The sequence below is a fragment of the Physcomitrium patens genome, chromosome 12, assembly GCF_059467195.1.
Source record: "Physcomitrium patens ecotype Gransden chromosome 12, ASM5946719v1, whole genome shotgun sequence".
Classification (NCBI taxonomy): Eukaryota; Viridiplantae; Streptophyta; class Bryopsida; order Funariales; family Funariaceae; genus Physcomitrium; species Physcomitrium patens.
The window spans coordinates 12186584-12213686 of record NC_143421.1 but is presented as its reverse complement, the minus strand read 5'-3'; the positions used below and the strand labels follow the sequence as shown (position 1 = coordinate 12213686).

The following is a 27103-nucleotide window of genomic DNA, read 5'->3' as shown; positions in this document are numbered from 1 at the left end:
GTTTTTACCTTTTGGTTGAAAAAATGTTCAAGTAAAATTCTAATGCATTGTGAATGAAGTCTTGAAGAAGTTTTTATTTACTTTATGATATATTTATGATATAATAATTTCTAATAATATACTATAGGAGTATTTGAAGCACTTACAAAAAGTCCTTGAAAGATTGTACTTATAAAGTCTTTACTTATTTCAAGAAAAAAAAAAAAAAAAAATCTATTATAATTAATTACATTATCTAAGACATATGATTACATTTAGAAGATTGAAAATTTAAGAGGCAAAAGTAGAAGCATTGAAAAGGATCTATATATTTAGTAGTATGTAATGGTTAAAAGCATTCATGAAATTAATAAAGTATTATCAAAGATTATTTTGTAGTTTTGGTCTTTTAACTAAATTATTGAATCTATTTATACAACTTAATTAAGAATAGATGTAGGACCTTTCTTAAGAAGAATCAATTAAGACCTTCAAGATAGTACTAAGTTCAACACTAGTCTTGAGACAATAAGATGCTTACATTTCTAACTCTACATAAATTGAAGTATGTTAGAAATTAGTATAGGATTGACTCAAAAAGATAATGATAGAAAGGAATATGTCTTTATATATGCTTTATAGAGCAAATTTTATCCAAAATCCAAGTACTTATCTTATAAGGATAAATATTTAGCTATAATATAGATAATAGCTTATTTTTTCTTATATAAATATAACCAATATTTTTTTACTTGTGACAAATCATCAACCACTAAAATAGTTGAAAGAATCTAATAAATTTATTGGAAAGCTAATTACGTAGGTTTTATTATAATAAGACTATGATTTTAAAGTAGTTCACAAGACAAAATTGTAAAATTAAGATGTCAATGGCTTAAGCTATAATTTAAGTCTTATGAATGAAGACTTGATTAAGGTAGCACAATACTTTAAGCCAAGGATTATTGCTAGGATAACATATTAATTCTTATTTGGCTTAGATAGAAGAAAGAATTAGCCAAGTTATAAGAGATATTTATAAAGATGATCTAAATGAGAATTTAAGTTAAAAAGTGCCTTAAATCAAATATAGTCATATGAAAAGATCAATGGATTCTATATTCTCTACAACATGGAGAATTTGTATATGATACCATACCTTATATTTCATTGTAAATGACAAAAAAAAGATAATATTGTAAAAGCATCTCAAAATAATTCAAAAGTCTAATAAAAAATTATACTTTATTATAAATTATTAATTATAATTTAAGATATAGGACTCAAATTTTAAATTTGATACCTCGAAATACAAAATACCTATTTTATTTTTTTATTCTACTTTTTGATTAATACTGAGATTAATATATTAGGCTACTAAACTCACTTTAAGCATATAAGTCTACTTTTTGGTCAATTTGAGTTGTGTAGAGGTTACATGGGGTGTAGCAATATCAATTGAGGATGTAGCATTAATAATTTTCTTAAAATATATGATATATAATTTTATTAATTTAAAGTTTATTTATTTATTTTTATTTATTATTTTTTTAATATTTGTATTAATTGATGAAGATCAAAGAGGTCTCACAAGAATATTGTACTCTAATATTGTAGTATTTGTATTATATAAAGAATAAGGTGCTTTATTATTTTTTTATTTTATTAATAATAATAATAATAATAAAATTTGAGACATATATATTTTTTTAAAAAAACATCTCACGTCCTCTTTTTCCATAAAATATTCATTATCTTCCTTTCAACTACTATCCTTTCTTAAAACCAAGTAAAGAAAAAAATTGTGAAAAAAAGAAATATATTGTCATGTGGTAACACAACTATATAGTGAAAAATAAAAATATGGATGTTACTATAGAAGAACCTAGTAGAAAGTTGTAATAGAAAAATAAGAATAAATGATAGAAAAGAAGTGAAAGATTTAGTCTTAATATTGTCTTTTATATAAAGAACTTTTATTTTCATTGTAGAGGTATAAATGAGCCATATCAAAGTAAATGAGATAAGAAATTGATATAGGCATGTTTAAGAGAGAGTTAAAAATAGATTAAATAAAAAAATTACCTCAAATTATCAAAAATTGATATTTAGATTTAATTTCCAATATTTGGGTGAAATTTGAGAGCAATTCAATGATTCAAGAAGGAGATATTGGTACTGGAAGTTTAGAATTTAATTTGGAATAGGAGGCCATCCAATACCCAATTGGATTATCTTACATTTCTCTCAATTGATAAGTGCGATCAATTTCATCTTTCTTGTGCCTATTTCTAACTAAGATATTAAGAAGTGTGCAAATTTTGAATTAATATCAATAGTTTGATCATTAATTGTTGAGGTTTCAATCTGCTATAGGATTTGTTAAGAATTTGTTTAAGATTTTGATTTTGATTAGGACTTCTTTAGAATTTGTTTAGGATTTAGAATTCATTAGGGCTTCATTAGGATTTAACCTAAGATTTTCTTGAAGTTTAATTAGGGTTTCAATTAAGACTTGACCCAGGATTTAATCTAGGATTTGATTAAGATTCAATTAGGATTTTAATTAGGATTTGACTTAGGATTGATTGAGATTCATTAGGATTTTAGTTGAGGTTAAATAAAGATTTAATTAGGATTTATTTATAGCTTCTATTTTTAGTATTTATTTAGGATTCTTTATTATTTCTTTAAAATTTTCTATTTCTAATATTTCTTTAAGATTATTTTTTATTTCTTTAAAGATTTATTTTTATATTTCTTTAAGATTTCTTGTTATTTTTCTTTGAGATTAGTTTAGGACTTCTTTGTGTTTCTTTTATAACTTTTGTTAAATTTATGTTGGATTGGTCAAAGTTTGATTAGGATTATTAAGGTTTACTTAAAGTTTATTTGAGATTCTATTAGACTTGGTAGAATTGTTGTTGTATTTCTACTTACTTTCTACAATTAGGTGCCTGATGTATTTTCAAGCAAGAACACATGTAATATGACGATATTATTAGTTAGTTATCTACAAAGAGATCATATGGGGGTGTAACAATATCAATTGGGGATGTAGGATTAACAAATCTCTATTTTCAATACAATTGATAAATTTAGATCTTCTAATATACCAATAGTTGTATGTTTCAAGTATTAAATCCTCCTTGTAACACTAACTCAATACTTAGATTTCTAAAAATTCAACCATCATGGTCCTCATCAGCAAATAAAAAATAAATAAATAAATAAAATTGTGAATGTAATTATATAGTGATTTGTCATGGAAGCAGCCCCAGGGCAACCAACCCTCGGGTAGCAGAGCTCCAGCACCACCATAGGGCAGGCAGAAAGAAAGGTCAAGTGGATAAATGAATATGGAATAGTACATCTCAACATCGTATTTATCTCCATCTACATTAGCCATACTTAGGAATTCATTGGAACAACATCAATAATTGGGCCCACTTATTGATGCGGGAGGGTTTGGCATCTAGCGTTCTGTGCCTCGCATTGCGTTGAATTGCACTCTAGATTCTTCTTTGTTTCCATGGCACTCTGCTCGTAGGAAATGAGGGAGGTAGAAAGCAAAAAAAACACGCGACTTTGCTGGGTTTCCATTCTTCTGTAGCAATCGCAGCTGTGATGACCGACTGATTCCCCAGGCACCCAGTTCCATGTTCGAGTCTCTGGAAGGACTTCCCTGCCTTGTCATCCGGTGTTTTCCTACTTGCAGAATTTCTCAGTCTATCAGTCAAGTGCGAGGAGCTGTGAGCGTATGATCTTGCTTTAAACTCTGCCATGTCTAATGCACGAGTGACCTTGCAAGAGCTGGTCGAGAATGGCCATCTCAACACAGTTCCTGACGACTTCTTGGTTTCTGAGGAGGATCGGGTGAAGTTGGAGGATGGCTCCTGTAGTCTTGAGCTGCCTGTCATCGACATGGCTGGGATAGAGGGAGAGCGCCGCGGTCTTGTAGTGCAGCAGATCCGAAGTGCTTGTAAAGAGTGGGGATTCTTTCAAGTGAAGGACCACGGCGTGCCTTTGTCGTTGATGAAGAAGATGCAGCAGGAGCTCCGCCAGTTCTTCGATCTTTCTTACGAGGAAAAGAGCAAGATTCGGGCGAAAACTGTAGGAGATTCTCTTCCAGATGAGGGCTACAGTGATAGAATGAGCCACAAAGAGGGCAGAAGTTCCAATTGGAGTGATAAATTGCGTCTGTACACGTTGCCTGTTTCTGGGCGTCGATACGAGCTGTGGCCCACGCATCCTCCAAGTTTCAGGTGAGCTAGGTGTTGAACACCATGAGATTTGTTCCAGAAGAGGATTTTAAAGACCTTGTGACCAATTTGAGGATGCGCATGCTTGCAGAGAAACAGTGGAAGCCTATGCAGAGGAAACAGACAAGCTGATGAGACGAATCTTGGAGCTCATCTCTGATAGCCTCGAGTTGGAAACCTCTCACCTCAATGACTACTTCTCCGGAAAATACCAGCAAGTGTATCAAGTGAATTACTACCCTTCCTGTCCACAGCCGGACGTCACCATGGGACTGAGGAAGCATTCGGACAACAATGTGCTCACTCTTGTGTTGCAAGATGGCAATCCAGGATTGCAAGTGAGGAAGGATGGACAATGGATCACTGTGAAGCCCGTGGAGGGATGGTTCGTTGTAAACGTTGCAGATCAAATTGAGGTAAATTGCCGCTCATTTTAAATCATCTGATCAAAGTCACATGGGAAATCATTAATCTGGAAAACAATATCTAAAAGTTTGGACCGAATACAGTGTGCGTTCAAATACGCATTAATCAATAGTTGGGTAGATTCAGAGTTTCTTCGATTTTCTTTAGTTCAACGTTGACTTCATTCATCGACAGTGTTGGAATATGCTCCATTACAAACAAAGTGAATGCACCCTGTTAAAGCCATTCGGCATTGAAATCCTTTTTGCACTTTCATGCTGCAGCTTTTGAGCAATGGGAGATATAGAAGTGTCGAGCACCGTGTGTTTGTAAGTTCAAAGCCTCGCATTTCACTTGCTACGTTCCATGCCCCAACGAACGACACTGTCGTTGGTCCCATTCCAGAGTTGCTCGGTCCGAAGGAGCGTCCCAGGTACAAAGCATGCTTGTTTTCAGAGTTTAAGGAGTCGTTTTATTATGCCGGCTGGGCGAAAGCCCTTACTGGCAAAGGGCACCTTGATCACTTGCTAGTCGTTTAGGATTGACACTGTCGAATGTTCCAAGAGCAGCTGAAATTCACTACATTGTACTACAGATTTAATTTGAAGGATGTTGAACTGACCAGTCAACATTTGAGTCACAACAGCAATAAAGTTGATATACCGAAATTGTTTTGTGTAGACTAAGATTTACCATCTTCATGCGACACATATCACCAAGTTATCCCTTGATGCATTGCAGAACAGGCACCTTCTCGGAATTGTGTTTGTATTGCGATCAGAATATGGTTCTCCCTTTGTATGAACTGGTTTTTAGCTGAATTCTCATACTTGATTAATAGCCTTAACATTTCTTCTCTAAAATGAACTTCATAATCCTATCCTCAATAATTAAAAATTTGGTTCGAAATTAATTGCAACAGTTTCAAAACTCACATTGTGCATCACTTAACTTGATAGTAATAGTATAAAAAAGAAAAAGAAAATTATTGACCTAGATTATTATTCCAAAATAAGTTGATTGTTGCAATTCTTGCATTAATACCTAAAAGAGCTAAAATAAAAATAAAGAAAAGAAAAAAAAGAATGGTTTCTATCAACTCAAAAATGTAATATATATATATATATATATATATATATATTGTTAGCTCTTCTAAAAATATTCTTGTTTTTGTCTAAGTAATTTCTAATTAAAGTTTTAACTTCTTTATTTAAAGATAGAAATGTTATGAAATATTTAAAATAATATGATATTATTTATTGATATAATAAAAGTTTTAGGAACAAGGGACAATGAAATAAAAGTTTTGGAAACAAGGGACAATGAATTGGGAAGTGGAGATGGAGGCGGGAGATGGACAAAACTAATCATAAGATGGCAAGGGGGGGATGTGGCATTAATAGCTCCCTAAATTTATTTATTTTTATTTAGTTATTTATCTTCAATCAAATTAGTATCACAAAAGAAAGTTAAATTAAAAAATATTATTATTAATAGATTGATAAACCACCAATCTTATTATAATAAAATTTTTAATTCTTATTAATCCTATAAGCATTAGAAAGTAATATTTGAAGCAAATGAGAAGGAAAGAGGAGCATCCAAGTATTTCAAACTACCTAAATTAGCCTCAAACTTTCTATATTAATACCTTTAGATCTTTAAATGTTTAAATCAGATTTCCTACCTCTCTCTCTTTAAGATTCTAAATAAATATTTGTAGACATTTAAATACTAACTTCTATTTTATTTAATATATATTTTAGATTTTTTTTAAAAATAAACTTGTTTCTTGAAGGCCATGATTTTATTACATTTATTATTTGTCAAAAGTAATAGAAACACATCCAATTTCACATCTATATTTTAAAAGTTTAATTTAAATTCTTAAAATTTTATAAAGATATGAAGGAGCCTTAAACTTAGCTACTTAATTCGGATGATGGCAAGATATTTATACAAATGTATAGTGGTAATTTTAACATATTCAAACACATTACCTTTTATTTTTAATCTTCAATTAAGTCTATCTTACAGTTTAAACAATATATGTTTTAGTCGAAATAGATTTTTTTGACTTCTAAAAAACAATCACAAAATTTAGAATAAATTAAAATTATACTCCTAAATATGTTTTTTTATATATTGTTAATCAAATGATATGATATCAAGTGTCTCTAGTTCATCAAGTACAAGAATGATTTTCTTATTCTTCATATTTTTTACTTTTTTTCATTCTTTTTTTGTTAACATTTTAACCAAGTTATAATATACCAATATACAAAATGTACTAACATCAAAACAAATTGGTGGTTGACTTCTCAATATAAACAATGTATATAGTTATTTTTCCAATTAGGGACAATCTTGACTACTTCCAAACATAAAAACTATGAAAAGTACTCACATAAGCCTTTAAATCTTTGTTTTCTTTGGTACAGTGAAAGGATAGTATGTCCAAATCATGACACAGTGCCACATAATAATATATAATGTGCGCCATAAAAAACATAATGCATAATGTTGTTTGACGGTCGTGTGTGGAAGTGCTTACAGAAAAAGGACAATTGTGTCGCATGTAAGCAGGTTGATGTAAGGAGAATCGTGCAACGTGAAAAAAAAGATCTTTCACAAATGTGCAGATAAGAAGTTTAACGCAAGGAGAAAACGTGTTTCCTTCTATTTACGTTCACTTAAACGGCATTGGCACCAGGTTGGTTTCCATGTCATAACATTTTTTGTGAGTCAATGCTATGATATTGAATCCTATATTGATTTTCATTTTTTGTATTACTCGTTGAGAAGCGTAGATTGTAGGTCGCTCTTCAGATGGGTGTAATGCTATTTTTAAACAATCCATCTTGATGTGAGGCTTAGGGTTAATGGAAAAAGATCACTTTCTAGACTTATAAGTTGTGTCTGTAATCTTGGATGTGATTGGTGATCGGATGCAGCAATCATCTGTGGAAGTAGAAGATAAACAATTACTGGGTACCGTGGAGAGGCAACTGAATGAGATAGCACCGGTGGAAAGCAAATCATCTCCTCGTTAAGTTCATTATATGAATTTGTCCACCTTCAACTGGGATGAGGAGGCCGACAAAGTGAAGGTATAGACACGATCTGGTGTTGGAGTGATGTTTGGAACAGTGACCACGATCTGTTGTTGGAGTGATATTTCAACAAATATCTGTTGAAATATCACCTCAAGTCTTCTCATCTTCTACACAAGAGTTTCAGGTTACTTTTTTGTGAAAATGATCCTCGGGTTTTATCCATCTTGTAGCAATTCGTGGATACATGGCCGCGTCGACTCGATCCTTCGTAATAGTGGTGTCGAGAGTAGGAAATTCTTCTTTTGAGTTGTAATAAGGTCACTTTTTCCTAGTTTTTGGAGAAGCTGCCTTTTTCTAAATAGGTGGTTTTGTTTCTACGATGGTGCTTCCTTGCTGATGTGAAAGCGCGTTCTCATTTTCTATCTCATGTTGCATATCTCATAGCATAGGAGCTTTTGAAAATTTTCGTGCTAAGGTTGGGGTTTTAATTTGATCTGGGAAACGGCTTGCAGATACACATCTCTTTAAAGGGTTTGACACATGAGAAAGTTGAGGTTGATATCTAAGAACAATCGTTCAATTTGAAGATTCAAGGTGTGAATGACATGAACTACCAGTTTTATTAATCCTAGATTGGCTAAGAAGATTGTACCATCGGGTTGGAAGGTTCTCCTGAAATCAACAAGAGTCATCCTCACACTGAAAAACGCTGATTTTGGCAACCGGCTTGAACATACAAAGAAGGAAGATCAGGTAATGAGTTGTGTTTCTGACATAAAATGAGCGGATATATTACTTCTTGGGTTACGATATTTCCCACTTACCATCGCATGATGTGTTTGTTACAACAACGCACTCAATCTATGCTACTGGATCACTAAACCTCGACGCTTAGCATGGCTGTGTTAGATAAAGTACTTGCTAATTATCAAGACTCTCCTGGTCCATTGAAATGTGTGTAGATAAAAACCAAGAGTGGGCTTTTTTCGATCGTCGTCCGTTACTGCTGTTGATGAGCAGAGTAAAAATCGATATCTAGACAAGGACGCAGATCCAAGGGGCAGGTCAGATGGGTTTGATGAAGATACAATGTAATTACATCGTTGTGGGTAGTCTGCTTTGTTTTCGTAATTATGTAACTGCGTCAAGGAAGCTGTTTATATGCAGGGTACGTGATGGTCGAACTCTGTATAGATACATGTGGCATCCTTGATGGCTACTTTTGAACCTGTTTCCTGTTTTGTGTCTAGAACGATTCTATTCTTTCATGTTTTAAGTTCTCCATCATACTCATTGTTTTTACTTCTTAAAAACATGTATGAAGAGGGTGATGAGATGAAGAAAAACATAGTCTAGGTCTGGACTGATGCTCTGTCAGGGAAGCCCGGGGTGGGTTCTAGTTCAATGGATTCTTTCGAAGGCCTGAGTGTGTTTCCTTTCAATTCAACTTTATACCGTGTTTTCGCATTTGCTTCCAATGTTTTGATCAGTAGCTGGAAGTCAACCATTGTGAAAATTGATATCAGATGGTGGTTTAAAGGCACGATTTGAAAGTTATGAGTGTTCACTTGTGGCAGTTGAGTTTAAGATTTTGTGTTTTTTACTTGAATTTTGTTCACAACCGTGTCATATATTTTATGAAATACAAAGAAACATGTTTTTCTTTCGAACATGATGTATATTCAGTTAAGATATATATATATATATATATATATATAAATAAATAAAACTACTTACTTTAATCATGCTTTTCAAAACAAATATAATAGCCAATAAATTTACTTTGAAGTTTAGAATATTTATCAAGGTTGTTAAATGATTTTCAGCATAATTTACAAGCTTTTTATTTTTTTATACCACAAAGTTGTTAGTAGTTGACATATTTTAATACTATAAGTTTATCTTTAAATAATAAATTTATCTTTTTAGGTCTATTTTCATATTATATTTTTTTAAAATATTCTTCAATAACATCTATTTTAATTTAAACTGATATAAATAATCCGAGTACAAAATTTTTTATAAGTTGAAATTTTCTAAATAACATAAATTTTAAATATCAAATAATTATCTAATAAATTATGAATAACCCCAATTCCAACATGTTGAAGAATTTGAATTATCTATTAAGAAAATAACTATATAGTTGTTATGCATTAAAAAATTCAAAATTTTTAAACTATAAAAATAACAACTTTTTATGAAAAGTAAACCAAGTTCAATTTTAGTTTTTTAAAAACTAAGGTTAAAGAACGTGATTAGAAACTTTCATACTGTCATTGTCATGCAAGCATCCACATCTTCATTTTATCCACTTAACTTCTTCTAGTTTTTTTTGCATGTTTATTTTATTTTTATTTTTATTTTCCTGTTTAAGAAATTCAGCTTTCACAAAGAAAAATGAAAACCACTCTTTTTTTTTTGAATTTATACATAAAAACTAAAATAATATAAACACTTCATTATATCAAATCTTATTTAGTTATTTTTAGAATAAAATCTCAGATGCTTTTATAAGACACCAACACAATCAAATCAAAATAAACAAAAAATATATATTATAATAATAAATACATTAAAAAAAAATGAGTATTCAAAACATTTGTACCTTTACAATGTTTGTGATACTACTAGATTTCTGTTTTTATTTTAGTTTTATTTTTCTATCATTAGTTAAAAAAATTTACATTTTTTGTCCACAAACTATCTTTTAAATTTTTTTTATAAGAATACAATATTCTTGTACATAGGAAAATCTATCCATGTGAGATTTTTGAGAAGGGATTCACTTCTTGTTAGGCTTGTGTTTTCCATTAATTTCCAACTTGACTTAGATAATTGTATTAAATAAGAAATTTTCATTGCCCATTTTAGGGTTGTAAATTATTATTATTATTATTTTTATGTGTTTGGTTTTTATATTCTCTTAGAGCAATCCATCATTCTTTTTATTGAAGAAAAGAAGTCTAAAAGCTACAAACACTTAGCATCAGCAAGGATTGCACTCTAAGAGAAGTGTTGAGAAAGATGTCCTTTACTTCAAACACCCTTTACTTATAGGTGGAGTTTACATCCCAAGTACACGGACTTCATTTAGAGTCACCTTCATCCTTCTAACTAGAGCTAGATTCATCTTAATCTAGCCGCCACCTTAAAATCGTAGTCGCCACTATAGTAACTTCTTTTAATCCTTTGCTGTCTTTTGACTATTAGCAACTTACCATGATTAATCTTCATGTGGTGGTAACTTAGTAAGAACTTGCTAATCTTCAATACTCCCACTTTGCTAATTTACAAAAGGTTTTTAATTCTAATCTCTTAATCAAGTCATGATATCTATCCTTCACTAATGCCTTTGTAAGCACATCAGCAAGCATATCTTTTATAACATAATATTTCATACCTATTATTCCATATTCAATCTTCTCTCATATGAAATGATGTTGAACATCAATGTGCTTGATCCTTGAGTGGTGTTTTGGATTCTTGGCAATTGCAAGATATCCTTGATTTTCACACATAATTAAAGTTGCTTCTAATTGCACTAGACCAATGTTTTCTAAGAGTTGCCTTATCCAACATGCCTCTATTGCACAATGACTTTCTACCATGTACTCTCCTTCCATCGTTGATCTTGCAATGGTAGGTTGTTTCTTACATTTCTATGAAATGGCTCCTACTCCAATGAAGAATACATATCCCATTGTAGATCTCTATCATTTGTATCTCCAGTCCAATCTGCATCACAATAATCTTGCAAATCAATGTTCTTATGACCAAGGCACAATTTGAAGTCCTTTGTACCTTTTAAGTGCCTTAATATACTCTTTATCATTGTCCAATGCAATGGTCTAGACTTAGACATGTGTTGGCTTACAATACTTACTGCATATGCAAGATCTACTCTTGTGGCCACCATTGCATACATGAGTGAGCCTACTACTGCCTTGTATGGAACACTTTGCATCTCACCTTCAAGTTCTACAAATTCCTCATCCATGAGCTTCATCAACTTCAAATTTACCACCAAGGATGTTTCAATGGGCTTATACTCCTCCATGTTAAATCATTTCAATACTTCTTCAATGTAGTTGGTTTGATTTATTATAATGGTCTTGTTACAATGATCTCTTATAAATTCGACTTCCAAGCAGTAGTGCAACTCTTCCAAATCACTCATCTCATATTCCTTCTCTAATTTGGCCTTCATCTAATCCATCTTTTCCATATTATTAGCTAAGATGATCAAATCATCAACATAAAAGATTACAATCAGCAAGAACTCTCTAGATTGCATCACATATAATGAATGATCAACCTCACTCCTCACAAACCCTTCATTAACAAAGAAAGTGTCAATTTGTTAGTACCATGCTCTTGCTAATTTTTTCAATCCATACAAGAATTTCTTCAATTTGCACACAAGATGTTCTTTGCCTTATTATACAAATCCTTGAGGTTGGTCCATGTAGATGTCTTCTTGTAATTTTCCATTCAAAATGGCCGTCTTCACATTCATTTGGTGTATTTCCAAATCCATTGCTGCCTCAATTGCTACAATGGTCTTAATGGTGGTGAATTTGGCAATGAGTACATAAGTCTCATTGAAATTAATTTTTAGCAACTTGTGAATATCCTTTGGCAACTAATCTTGCCTTGTGCCTCACCACCACATCAATTGTATTTCTTTTAGTCCTAAACACCCATTTGCAATCAACATTAGATCGATTTTCTGGAAGATGTGTCAATTCCCATGTACTATTGTCCATAAGAGATTGGTATTCTTTTTCCATAGCCTTCTCCCATTTGATTGCATCTTCATACTTCATAGCATCAAACAAAGACAATGGATCAGCAGAAAGAGTAATATTTGCATATTCTTCACTTACTTGAGGGAAGATGTGATCCTTCCACTATTTATCACTTTGCCTTCTTTCTCTCAAAGGATAGCTCCTTTCACTTATAGAAGAACATTCACCTTGTTGTACTCTATGTTCTTTTCCAACCTTCTTCTCTCTTAAACCTTGTTGTTCTTATTAAATGGTTAGTATTCTTTATCATTATCATCATCCCAATTTTCAACATCTTCATTTCTTTCATTGATGGTCCTAGCAATTGTAGGAGCCTTCATCTTTTCAACCTTCTTTGGCTTTTCACCTTCATTATCTTCATTGTCTTTATCTCCTTGTTTCTTTACTGCATTCAAAAATGTCTCCACAAACACACTATTACTGCCACTTAGACACATCTCCAAGTGCCCAGAAGCACTCTTATGCTCCAAAAACTCAAAATCACGACTTTTAATGATCTTCTTAGTTTCCAAGCAAATTAGTCTATATGCCTTAGTACCCTCACAATAACCAAGAAACACACACTTTGTACCTTTTGCATCAAGTTTGGACCTCATACAATCTGGTGTTTTTGCATATGCAATGCAACCAAAGGTTCTCATATTAGAAATGCAAGGTTGTCTCCTACTCCAAGCTTCTTGTAGTGTCATTGATGCAAGAGCATTTGTTGGACACCTATTTCTTGTGTACACTACATTCACCAGAGCTTCCACCCAAAACTCATAGTCAAGGTTTTGCACATGAAGCATGCTCCTTGCAATTTGTCCTTTGAGTAACTCCATTTTGTTGTGGAGTATATAGAGTTGTGGTTTGTGTAGAAATTCCTTCATTCTTCAAATAAACATCAAATTGCTTAGATATGTACACACCTTTGTTGTCTGTACGTAGCACCTTGATCTTGCATTCACTTTGTTTCTCAACAAGTCCTTTAAACTCTTTAAACCTCCAAAAGCATTCACTCTTGGCTTTAAGAATGTTCTTTCTTGAATAATCATCAATGAAAGTAAAAAAATACCTTAATCCTCCAATACTTGTGTTCTTCATAGGTCTACATACATCCAAATGGACAATCTCCAGCAACTTGGTAGCATGTATTGCTACACTCCTTGAAAATAAGGTCTTTTGTTGTTTCCCTTGTATGCATCCTTCACATATAAGTTGTTTTACATTTTCGCTTATATTGCCAAGATCTAAGCCACTTACCATAGATTTGAGGTCTCTCATGTACTTCACATTCAAATGGCTAAGGTGACAATGCCATATATTCAACTTGTCTTGGTTTGATGTAAACTCAACAAATGAGGCTACATCCACTCCATTCACCTTTTTACAAATGAAGTAGTACAAATTTCCCTCTTTCAAGCCTTTGAAGATCTTGTTTCTAGTCAATGTTCTTACAAAACATCCATTCATATCAAATTGAACTTTAAAACCTTCCATTACAAGTTTACTCACTGAAAGTAGGTTTTACTTCAACTTGGGTACATGAAGGACGTTTTTGAATCTGGTCCTATTGGTTTGTACATTCATAACTACATCTACTATAATAGAGCCAATTCCAATGGCTTCACATATGCCACTATCTGCCAACACCACGTTTGATGCTGCAATAGCCTGTCAAGGACAAGAACTCGATGAAAAAACAATTCAAACAAGTGAGCATTCACTCAAAGAGAGGTAACAAAATATATATAAACAAGTATATATATTGAAAGAGAAACTGGAATGGCTATTGCCAAAAGACAAGAAAACTAGACACCCTCGAAACAGACTAGAAGCAAGAAAGGAGTTGACAAGAGTGAAGAAGCCTTCACTCTTGTCTCTATATATACTATCTAACTAAGAGCTACGTGGCGACGTTCTATAGGACCTCCAATAGGTGTTGACTTTGTAGGGCACATGCCTTGACTTACAAGGCAAGTTTTTCTATGTGTGGGCCACATAGTTAGCTTGATCTTCAAGCTAACAGCATGTGTGGCACATGGCCAACTTGTTGACCACGTTTCTAATCCAAAAAGTCAATTAAAGACACCTATGAAGTCAAAGTAGCATCTAAGAAGTTTCTAGAAAGCTTCCATATTAAATATTATAGAATTAATTTACTTTCACCTACTTTTACTTACTTCTACCTATTTCTATATGTAATTACTAGCTTACATGTTTATGGCCGTGACATTACCCCCCCTTCTAGAGACGAGTTCCACGAGGAGCGGTCATCATATGTTGAGGAAATCTATAATGCGACAAATTGTATTCACCACATACTCTGATCTCTGTTCTCTTCGAAGATGATTGATAGGGCCTCTCAACCATCGGTAGTATCCCATACCAGGGTGGGAAGACCACCTAGTTATTTGATCATTGTTGAGGCCTTCGTAACTTCCTTCGAATAGAATATTTGGAACACCATCAGGAGTTGTTCCTACCTCTAGCAAAATCACCAAACATCGAGAGTCCATTCTCAAATCGTGATACCAAACGCATTGTATCTCACCATCTATTCGAGGAAGAACATGTCGTTCTTGAAGATCTTCATCTCGATTGCGTCGTCTTGAAGGTTGTGACAATCGTAATGTCTCATTCGGTAGGTCAGCAAATGAAGGCTCTTGAGTTAAATCCGTTGGTTGTTGGTTCTCCATCTCCTGAGCGCCACTACTACAACGAAGCTACGAACAAGAATTGAAAGTAGAATGTTATCTTGCCTAGATGTTGTTTCTTTTATAAAGAAGGTTTTTATCTTGATTTTGATGGATGTCGTCAATGAAAAGCCTCCACCGCCTTTGCTGCATTTGCAAGATTCTTCATTGGCTCCCATGTGCGTTCACTAATATCATATCCGCGCCAATGGACAAGATATTCTATTTTATTTCAACGTCGCATTGAATCTAAAACTTCTTCTACTTCAAACTCTTCATTATTGTCCACTTCTATAGGAGGAGGTGGAGCTTGTCGTCTTCTTGGTATGTCCACTGTCTTGTATGGTTCAAGAAGAGATACGTGGAATACTGGATGGATTTTCATTGTCTTCGATAGATGTAAACGATATACAACTGGATTGATTTGTGCAGAAATAGAAAATGGTCCCAGCCTTCGATAGTCCAACTTGTGGCAAAGACGAGTGGTCTTGATATTACGACGAAGTAGCCATACTTTATCACCCACGTTGAATTGTGGTTGCTCTTTATGATATACATCTGCGTTTATCTTTTGTCGTTTTTGAACTTCCTTCAATTCCGCCTTCATTATTGCATGTAACTCTAACAACCGATTTGCTATGTCTTCTGGTACAGGATTATCAACTTTTGAAAAATCAAAAGCATCAAGTCGTGGATGATAGCCATAATTGACAAAGAAAGGTGTTTGTTGCGTGGAGGAATGTACCGTATTATTATAAGCAAACTCTGTCAATGGCAGAAGGGTTGTCCAATCATCTTGTTGGTAGTTGATGGTACACCTTAAATACTGCTCCAAGACTTGATTTACGCGCTCTGTTTGTCCATCAGTTTGAGGATGGAAAGCCGAAGATAGTTTTATGTCCACTTTTAAAATCTTGAAAAGGATCCTCCAAAATCTTGACACAAATTGAGTTCCCCTATCCGATATGATATCTTTAGCTAATCCATGATAGCGATAGATATTATCAATGAAAAGCTTAGCTGTTTCTTCACCTGTGATAGATTTTGTACATGGCACAAAATGTGCCATCTTGGTGAAACGATCTACTATCACAAATAAAAAATCATAAGATCTTGAGCTTGGAATATCTGTGATGAAATCCATAGAAACAGAAGACCATGGTTGTTCTGGTATAGGTAATGGCTGAAGAAGTCCGTAATGTCGATGACGAGGAGTTTTTGATCTTGAACAAATATTACATGATTGTACAAAGTCTTTGATTGACTTCCACATTTGTGGCCACCAAAAATCTCTTGATATGAGTTCCAAAGTCTTATTATATCCAAAGTGTCCTGCTACTGGAAAATCATGACGTGCTTGAAGAACATGTAAACGTGCTTCTCCTTCTGGAACATATAGGCGTCCTTCAAAATATAATAGATTATTCTTGAACTCGAATTTAGAAGAATCATGAGACTTGGAAGAATTATTCTCAATATCATGAACAAGAGGGTCTAAGGACATACTGGACTGGATTTGCTTGAGAAAAGTTGAATCAACAGTCAATGTTGATTTCATTGCTCGGAGATGAAATTGCTCCGGTTTCAAGAGGACCGTTCTTTGTTACTCAAAAGCTGCATCTCCTTCTTTTGGTGCAAAATAAGAACGTCTAGACAATGCATCGGCCAAATCTTGTTATTTTCCTGGCCGATAAGTGATAATGAACTCGAATCTTGACAAAGACATATTCCAACGAGCTTGACGACGATTCAACACGCGTGCTGACATGAAATACTTAAGGTTCTTGTGATCTGTATACACAGTGACTGGACTAGAAGCGCCTTCTAGATAATGACGCCATTCTTGAAAGGAATCCACGATTGCAAGCAGTTCTTTATGGTGGATCTCATAATTGATCTCGGTTGTTGAGAATTTTCTTGAATGAAAAGCTATCGGATGAAGTTTGTCATCTATTCCCATTTGTGACAAAACTACACCCAAGGCAAAATCCGATGCGTCTGTTTCGATAAAAAATGCCTTGGAAAAGTCAACACGATATAAGACTGGTGCAGATACAAACGATGTCTTCAAGGCTTCAAATGCTGCTTCCGCTTCTTGATTCCATTAGAATTTGTCTTTATTGGTCAAGCGTGTAAGTGGAGCTGCAACTCGTAAAAAGTCTTTGTTGAAGATCTGGTAATAATTGGAAAATCTCAAGAAACATTGGACATCTCTTACTGTCCTTGGAATCTTCCAATCCATGATTGTCTGGACTTTCTTAGAATCCATCATGAGACCATCATTTGAAATGATGTATCCTAAAAAGTCAACTTGAGTAGTGTGAAATACACACTTTTCCATCTTGGCGTACAATCCTGCATCTATAAGTTTTTGTAATACTTGACGAACATGTATTTCATGCTCTTTGACGTTGTTAGAATAGATCAGGATATCGTCTAGGTAGCAGACGACAGAATTGTCTAAGAATTCACGAAATACATCATTCATGAGATGTTGAAAAGCAACTGGTGCATTCGTAAGTCCAAAAGGCATGACATTATATTCAAAATGTCTGTACCTGGTTCGAAATGCAGTCTTCCATTCATCTCCTTCCTTGATTCGTACTAGATTATATGCTCCTCTTAGATCTATTTTTGTATAAATCTTAGCTTGATTCAACTGGTCAAGGAGTCCTGATATCAAAGGTAATGGATACTTGTTCTTGATTGTGATCTTGTTGAGTCCTCGATAGTCAACACACATTCGCAAAGATCCATCTTTTTTCTTTACGAATAGAATTGGAGCTCATGCTGGAGATTTTGAATGGCGTATGAAATTCTTTGCTAAATTCTCGTCAATATATGTCTTGAGTTCAGCCAACTCATCTTGCGATAAACTATAAATTGGTCCAAATGGTGGCTGAGTTCCTTCCTTGAGATCGATTGAACAATCATATGGGCGATGCTCAGGAAGAATATCTGCATTCTTTTTCTCAAAAACGTCTTGATAATCCTGATATTGACTTGGAATGCCACTTGAAGTCTTTACGCTTTCAGAAATAGGTGCAGCATAAATAGCAAAAGTTGATCCTTCTTTTGTTGTGTATATAAATGCTTTTGCACCTATAAGTACGGGTTTTACTATACTAGATTTATAACTTTTTACTTGCTTGGTAGAATTATTAATAATGCTTTGAGAAAAGTCAAGTTTACGAGAATTCCAATCTATTCGAGGGTTATATTTTTCTAGCCAGGATAAACCTAAAATAACTGGATTGGACGGGGATTTAATTATGTTAAAAGCTATGTAGCTAACATGACCGTTTTGTTGTTACTTTTATAGGGCGAGTTTCATGAGTGACATCTCCAGAAGACAAAAGACGACCATCAATGACTTCTACATGTACGGGTTTAGTTTTCTGTAGAAAAAGTATTTTATGACTTTTAACAAATTGTTCATCTAAAAAACATGCTGAGGCTCCCGAATCTAATAAAGCAAAGGCTTTGTAATTCTTAGGTCCTAAATATAATTCTATTATAAAATAAGAAGAGGGTTCTAAGGAGAGGATAGGACCTTCATTAGGAATTGTACAAGGTTCCAGCTGCACGGTCCCTATTGTAGCTGGACGAATCCGTTTTTCGACATGTTGTCTTCTTTGACCGCCGTACCCCTCATTTTATAGTTACGTTGTTTCTTTGGACAATATTGAGCAGTGTGCTTAGGTTCTCCGCAGTATAAACATAATCCTTCTTGACGACGACGAATCTTTTCTTGCTCAATTAGGGGTTTAAAATGTACCGCGTCAATTTGCATGTCTTCTACTTCCGAATGTACGTTTGGCGAAGATGCTGATGTTGCCATTGAGTAATAACGTTGAGGTTCCTATGTACGACTCTCGAATCGAAATTCAAAAAGTCGATTGTCACATTTTACTGCAAAATCGATTGCTTGATTCAAAGTTTGAGGATCAGGTAAGTTGAGCATCAATTTCTTTACTTCGTATTGCAATCCATAAAAAAATTGACTGATGAGTGCAGCATCATCCCACTTGATGTCAATTGAAAGTTATCGAAATTGTGAAGCATACATTGTTACTGAGCGATTTCCTTGTCGCAGAATTTAGATCTTGTTTGTTGCGATACAAGTTGCATCGTGTTCACCATACATAGATCAAAACTCCGCCAAAAAAGCTTCCAAATTATCCAATATTGGATTTCGTTGTTCAAGAAAAGACGAAAACCACGATAATGCAGAACCAGAAAGTAGAGTGCCAATAAACCTGACTTGTGATCCTGGAGTTGGATAGCTTTGCGGTTGAAGTTCAATTACCAATTGTACTTGATTGATGAACCCTCGAAACTTTGATCTTGTACCATCAAATTTCTCGGGTAAAGCAATTCTTAGTTCTCTAGTGCTTACAGGATGTTGTACAATTGGAGAAGGAATGTGATTTGGTGCAGATGTTGAAGCAGCTCTGATCATCTCTATATCTCCACTTTCTGCTATTCTTGTTCTTTCCTGTGTTGGTGAATTGAGTTGATGCATCGCAAGCATTAACTCCCTCGATTGTTCTTGCATTTGTGCCATTGCACTCTTCATTTCAACAAGCTCTGCCATAATAATACTAAGAAGAAAAATTTGTCTGATATTGCTCAAGACAAAAGAAAAAGAAAAGACTTGATAACAAAGAAGATACTAAGAACAATATCAGTTTAGAAGTGGATAATCCGCAAACTTCTAATATGCTTATGTCTTGTCAAGAGAAAGGGGTAATCCACTCTTACTCAAGAAAAACAAAGCTCTGATATTATAAGTGCACTCTTGTCAATCTGTCAAGGACAAGAACTCGATGAAAAAATAATTCAAACAAGTGAGCATTCACTCAAAGAGAGGTAACAAAATATATATAAACAAGTATATATATTGAAAGAGAAACTGGAATGGCTATTGCCAAAAGACAAGAAAACTAGACACCCTCGAAACAGACTAGAAGCAAGAAAGAAGTTGACAAGAGTGAAGAAGCCTTCACTCTTGTCTCTATATATACTATCTAACTAAGAGCTACGTGGCGACGTTCTATAGGACCTCCAATAGGTGTTGACTTTGTAGGGCACATGCCTTGACTTACAAGGCAAGTTTTTCTACGTGTGGGCCACATAGTTAGCTTGATCTTCAAGCTAACAGCATGTGTGGCACATGGCCAACTTGTTGACCACGTTTCTAATCCAAAAAGTCAATTAAAGACACCTATGAAGTCAAAGCGGCGTCTAAGAAGTTTCTAGGAAGCTTTCATATTAAATATTATAGAATTAACTTACTTTCACCTACTTTTACTTACTTCTACCTATTTCTATATGTAATTATTAGCTTACATGATTATGGCCGTGACATAGCCTCATAAATATCAAATGAACACTTATAAGGTATCATATATTTGGAACAACCAAAATCCACAATCCATCTTGACATGACAGCGATAGAGGTCTTATTTGTTGCCATGAATGCATAATCTTATCCTCCAAACTCATCTTGCACACTATTTACATTCTCCTTCTCCATCTTTTTGCCTTTGTAGCAATTTCGAGCAAAATGACATACTTTGCCACAAATAAAGCAAGATTTGACATTACCTCATTGATTTAGATAGTTGCCTTTGCCTTGATGTGAATAGAGTGTTGAATCTTCACTTTGGGACTCCTTTTCTTTCTTCTTGGTTACTTCATAGATAAGTTTTGCCATCACATAGTCCATTGTAAGTTCTTTTAGCTTAATGGACTCTAATATCACATTAAGGTAGTTGTAGGATTCGGAAAGGTTTGTCAACAAGATTATGACAATATCACTTTCTTCTAAAGGCTTGTCAATAATTGCTAGTTGGTTTGCATGAGTCTTTATCTTATTGACATGAGCCATGAGGTCTTCACCTTCTTCCATCGTGGAAGTGAAGAACTTCTTCTTTGTATAGATGATGTTGGATAAGTACTTGCTCTCAAAGATATTGCAAAGAGTCTTCCATGCTTCCGCTGGTCCTTTGCAAGAGATAATATGGGAGAATGTGGCTTCATCCACATTGATTGCAATCAATCCAAAAGCCTTCTTTTTACGACATTTGAACTCCTTCTTGTCCTTCATATCAGCATCCATGCTTGCAACCTTTTCACTTTCATCTACAATATTCCAAAGATCCAAAGATGCCAACAAAAGCTCTATTTTTACCTTTCAATGGTAGAAATTCTCTCCTCTAAACTTTTCAAAAACTTTCAATTCTTCACCTTCACTTGAAGTTATGTCTAAGAAAGAGTTGTATCAAAAAAGATTATAAGAAGAAGTCTTAATGCTCTCAAAATCAGCAAGAAGGTTTTGTTGCCTTAGAATAACAAAATCTTTCTTTGTGAACAAACTAGTGTTCTTACTCTCAAAAACACTCTCAACTTCACTTCTAAGACTTCTCACAAGTCTGATGACCTATTTAAGTGTCTCAAATCTGATTTGCCACTCTATAATCACTCTTATGCTCACAAATCACCTCTATACACCATAAGAGGCCTTTTAAGTACAATCATTATCTTTAGAACATGAAACTATAAAGTTAGACCACCAAAGATCTATCTCAGCAATAACACAATGTAAGTGTTCTATAACTTTGCCTTAAGGTGAAAAACCAAATACTAACACCAAAATGCTCTTAATCACAAGTAAGAGCAAACCAAGATCTAGATCTAGATTTGAATTTAAAGTTAGGTACTTCTAAACCTTAACATCAGCAATAACAACTTGATCTAATCTACATATCAACAATCACTTCAAAGAACTTCAAAATACTCAAGCAAATGTGAGTGGGCCTATAACCTATTGAAGAAAAGAAGTCTAAAAGCTACAAACACTTAGCATCAGCAAAGATTGTACTCTAAGAGAAGTCTGGAGAAAGATGTCTTTTACTTCCAACATCTTTTATTTAAAGGTGGAGTTTACATCCCAAGTACATGGACTTCATCCAAAGTTACCTTCATCCTTCCAAATAGAGCTAGATTCATCTTAACCTAGCCGCCACCTTAAAATCCTAGCTGCGACCACAATAACTTCTTTTAATCATTTGCTGCCTTTTGACTATTAGCAACTTACTTTGATTAATATTCATGTGGTGGTAACTAACTAAGAACTTATTGATCTTCAACACTTTTGTGGTTTATTTCGTATAATATTTATTAATACTAAGGTGACAAATGCATTCTATAACAAATTCATTTCAAAAACTAGGTTCTTTGCTGATTTATTTGTTTCATAAGTTTAATTGATTTTACACAGTAAAATTTAGATTAAAAAATTGTTATATCATAGTTGTTAAAAAACTAGTAACTAAATAAATATTATGTTGTTTCATCAAATAAATATTTTTAATATATAGTGCAAGCATAATTATAATGTACTTCGTTTGATTACATTAAACCTATCTAAATTAAATGATAAGTTGTAATTGGTGCAATAGTTATTTACCTACTTCTTTATCATTTTGCATTCATTAATGGCATTTGTGCTGACATGTGTATATGAAGCAAACCCACAGAACAATAAATACGTGAATCCTTCATGCCTTGGTATTGTTTACTCTAAGAGAATGTCAAAAAGTAAATAAATAAAAAAACAAAAAATATTCTCAATAAAAATAAAAATAAAATTGAAAAAAAAATAGCTATAAGCAAGGGCATTATGCTTATTATAATACAATGCTACTTGTCTTTTTATTTGATATGTACAATTTTAAAATTTGAAATAATTCAATCTAAATTTGAAGTAAATTTATCAATATTTGGTGGTACTTAGTTTAATTACTTATGAATGAATAAGATTGTACTTTTTTTTAACAAATAAAAAATTGAATATTTCATATTTAGATGTCAAGTAAAAAAAATACCAATTTCAAATCACATCTTTAAAACTACTAATTGACTAAAAATCACTACAAATGTAGTCATAAACCTCAAAGTAAGACTTTTCAACATATAAGTGTTGTCTTTGTTGTATAATATTGATTCTTAACGCATTTGATTGTATACTTCATATCTTTCATGTCTACTAAAACAACAAAAGACCGCAAAATCAATTGTGGAGATTTTAAACTTTTATTTTATGTGCACCTAGCTTTTGTTACAATAAGGAGAAAAGAAAAAGTGAAATCTCCGACTTCAAATTGTATATAGTGTTTTAAGACCATAGAGTTGTTTTTAATTCATGGTCAATGGTAATGTCATAGAAATCAAGTTATAAATCAACTTATATTAGTAAAGAAAAGATCAAGTAAAATATATATATATATATATATATATATATATACACACACATACAAACCCATACATCAATAAAGAATGAATTATATTGGAATTTCTATAACAAGAATAAGAAGAAAAGAACATCAATCTTAGTTGGAAAAATGCTTTGCTAACCAATAAAGAACACACACATTCATACATTCATACAAACACATAAAAACATGAATTTCAAAAAATGGATGAAAATAAATGCAAGAAACATCATCTTTTTTGTATTATTGTCTCTTTTTGGATTTCATTGCACTCTTTATATTCTCTCTTTTTTATTTGCTTTTGTGTGTGTGTGAGTGTCCATCCGTGACGTGGCCAGGGGAACCAAATTGGGTGCAGCCTCACATCCTAAATGCTGACATGGACCATCACAGTCCACGTCAAACCCTCCACGTCATCCACTTTTTCCCGTTCACAACTGCCGCAGGGGACCAGAGGACACCTACCTACCTCAGCACCTACCTACCTACCTAACTGCCAGCTTGGACAGACAGACAGACAGGCCTTCTCACGAGCTTCGGTCCTGTCCACACCGCGGGACACACTCTGTTTCCCGGTTCTGAGGAGTGGGCTCGCGATTAAACGTTGTCCAGCTGCGTGGATGAAAGTATGATTTGATGAATGTCTGTAAGGATTGTGATAAATGTCATTCATAGTCCATCCCCCTTTGGCTTTGAGTGCAACGGGTCTTTATTTTGCTGCTTAGTTCCTAAAGAATAGAACTGAAATATATATATATATATATATATATATATGTATGTGTGTGTGTGTGTGTGTGTGTGTGTGTATATATATAATTTGAAGGGCCATTTTTTTTGAATATGAAAGCCTTAATGAATAAATAAAGTGTATGCAAAAATGAACTTAATTATCCACTTAAGAATGATTAAAATGCAATTTCAACCAATGAAAAAGTTAGAAAGAGTAATCATTTTAAAAGAAGATAAATGAGTTGGAAAGTTAGTTCTAGTTCAATTTATGAATTAGACTTAAAGAAGGTCAAAAAGTAAAAAGTAAAAAGACCAACAATAATAACAAATTATTTAAGATTTTATGTATGAATGTATGTATGTATGTAGGTATATATGTATGTCTTTTATTATAAGCGAAAATATAATTTTCAAGTAAATTAATCATATAACATCAAAGAATATAACTTTATGCAACAATAATTTTACATGCATTTGTATTACAATCTATCATTAATAATGTTTTGAAAAAAGATTCTATATCAAAATTATATAAGAAAAATTATAACAAAGATTATATCATTGTATCTAATGCTACTATAAAATTTTGTATAAACAAGCCATATATACTATAGTTAGGTTAAAATGTATACAACAAAATGGAAGTACTTGCTTGTGTATCTTTTAAAATACTACTATTAAATATTAAAAATTAAAAATTAAAAACATAATAAATTTATTATTAAAAATTATATAAATAAAAAATATTAATATATGTATTTATATTTCATATTCAAATATAATACTTAAGGTAGTTAAGACAATACTTATTATTTGGAGTAATTACAAATATATAAAAGAATGAATTTAAATTAATTGTAAAAAATAAATAATAAATTAGAATATCAATGTTAATAGTATATATATATATATATATATATATATGTTTTAATATATATAATAATATAATGTAAAAAAATAAGTTGGCACTACACCTATTTTTATTGTCATGTCAAAAGAAGTTGATAAAGTTTATTACACTAAAATTATAAAATACTCATTGCAAAAACTGTCATCTATATGCACAATGTTACAAACAAAGACAATCTGTATCTCAAAACTTTTGTAGGTTGGATAATAGAAATTCCAAAAAATGTAAAAAAAAATTAAAAAAATAAAACAAATAATAAGCATTAAAAAAATTATTAAAAAAGTTGAATGAAGAATTTATTTAATTATTCTTACAAAGAAAGTACTGGAAATTTTAATTCATTTTTAATATTCAGGTTTTTATTTTTAAAATTAATTAAAATAAAAATTATAAAATTTATTAAATATTATTTAAGACAATTTTTATCCAGATAAAAGAAGTAAGACATGACTTAATAAAAATTTACTCAAGTTTAGAGGATTATTGGGTTTCTTCAAAAACTTCAATTTTTCAAAAGAATGATAAAAAAAAATTATTATTTTTAAAATATAAATACCACAAATTTTAATAACGGAATATCAAATATTTAAAATTATAATATTTTGGTTTATTATATATATATTTATATTTATATATATATATATATATATATATATATATATAAACATCTATATCTATATATATACATATATTGAAAAATAAATTTAGTATTTATAATATTTGGTTAATTTATTTCAATTGCTAATACAACTAGCATCTTACTAATATAATTAAGTTTAAAAACATGCTTAAGAATCTTATAAATATATATATATATAACTTGTATAGGACTAAAATTATTTTTAGAATAATTAGTATTATTGAAAAAAATTACTAGCTGTAATATTATTAAACTAGAAATAAAAATATAAACTGATAGAATTAAAAATTTCATTGCTGGAATTTTTTGTTTTTGTTTTTTTTTAATATTATTTTTAGTGTTTCTTTGTTACTTTTTTATAATAAAAAAATAATACTCCAAAAGAGATACAAAATTAAAATAGATATCACAAATTTTATTTTAAATTTATTTGAATACTTTTTTTAATAATTAAATTAATAATATTGAATGATCTAGTTTACATTTTGTATTTTTGAAGTATTTAAATAAATTTAGATTGTGAACTAAAAGCTCTCTCTTATCACCTAATTTTAATTTACCACCTAAAATATATTTTATTCTCTCATATATATATATATTGTTTACTTTTGCAACCTATTCTAAAACATTGGAATAGAATTTGTGGATATTGAAAGCCTTAAAACACAATTAGATGTTTTAAAACACAATATTATAGTCAAAGTTTTTAAATAACTAATATAATTAGAAAATAAATACCAATAATAAAAAATTATAATTATATACAATAATAATTAACTATTATTATGAATGTATAGATTTTGTGCACTTTGGATGTAGGTAGTATTGTAAAAGTAGATCCTTAAGGCTATTTTTACTATCTCAATTTACATACTTGAATTTTAAAGTAGCTCAAATAAGAGACAAGAGGATTTTTTGCCTAAAAGAAAAAGAAAGAGGAATTTTTTTTTTAAGATAAGCTATAATTTTTGAAAGTTCATTTTACTTCATGATTTTTTTTTATTTTTTTATTTTTTTTTCCCTTTTTTTCCTTTTTTTCCTTTTTTCAACTCCATTTCAAGTGAATTTGGTGCTCTTAAAATATATATTTTTAAAACTATGGATGTATATAGTATTTTTATTTAAATAATTTAAAATATGTTTTTAGATATTTTTATTGCATAAAATCATAAAATCGGTATTTCAAATTCATATAAGTAAGAAATTCAACTATATTAACTTTTAATTGATGATATTTAATTAACCAAGCTTAGTGGTTAATTATGCACTCACAAAATCTAAGTCCAAGAGATTGGATAAATTTTATATTAATAATATAATCATTTATTCTTATAGTATTTTAAAAATAACTTTAAAT

At 31.9% G+C, this 27103-nt stretch overlaps 1 protein-coding gene and 1 long non-coding RNA gene across 4 annotated transcripts; both read left to right on the top strand.

Annotated features, from left to right (window-relative positions):
• The first annotated feature begins 3404 nt into the window (after nt 1-3404).
• Nucleotides 3405-5326, top strand: LOC112289337 (jasmonate-induced oxygenase 4). Its single transcript, XM_024534486.3, has 3 exons — nt 3405-4244; nt 4333-4657; nt 4931-5326. The coding sequence occupies exons 1-3, from the start codon at nt 3763-3765 to the stop codon at nt 5183-5185; spliced, it is 1062 nt and encodes a 353-aa protein (XP_024390254.1). The 5' UTR covers nt 3405-3762; the 3' UTR covers nt 5186-5326.
• Nucleotides 5327-6403: 1077 nt separating this feature from the next.
• Nucleotides 6404-9170, top strand: LOC112289931 (uncharacterized). Of its 3 annotated transcripts, none has more exons than XR_002972007.3 (3): nt 6404-7756; nt 8215-8455; nt 8665-9170. It is a non-coding gene; the product is annotated as an uncharacterized LOC112289931 (long non-coding RNA). The 3 variants fall into 3 exon arrangements; XR_016505816.1 differs by lacking the exon at nt 6404-7756 and adding an exon at nt 7794-7988; XR_016505815.1 differs by lacking the exon at nt 6404-7756 and having other exon boundaries at nt 7767-8455.
• Nucleotides 9171-27103: the final 17933 nt, after the last annotated feature.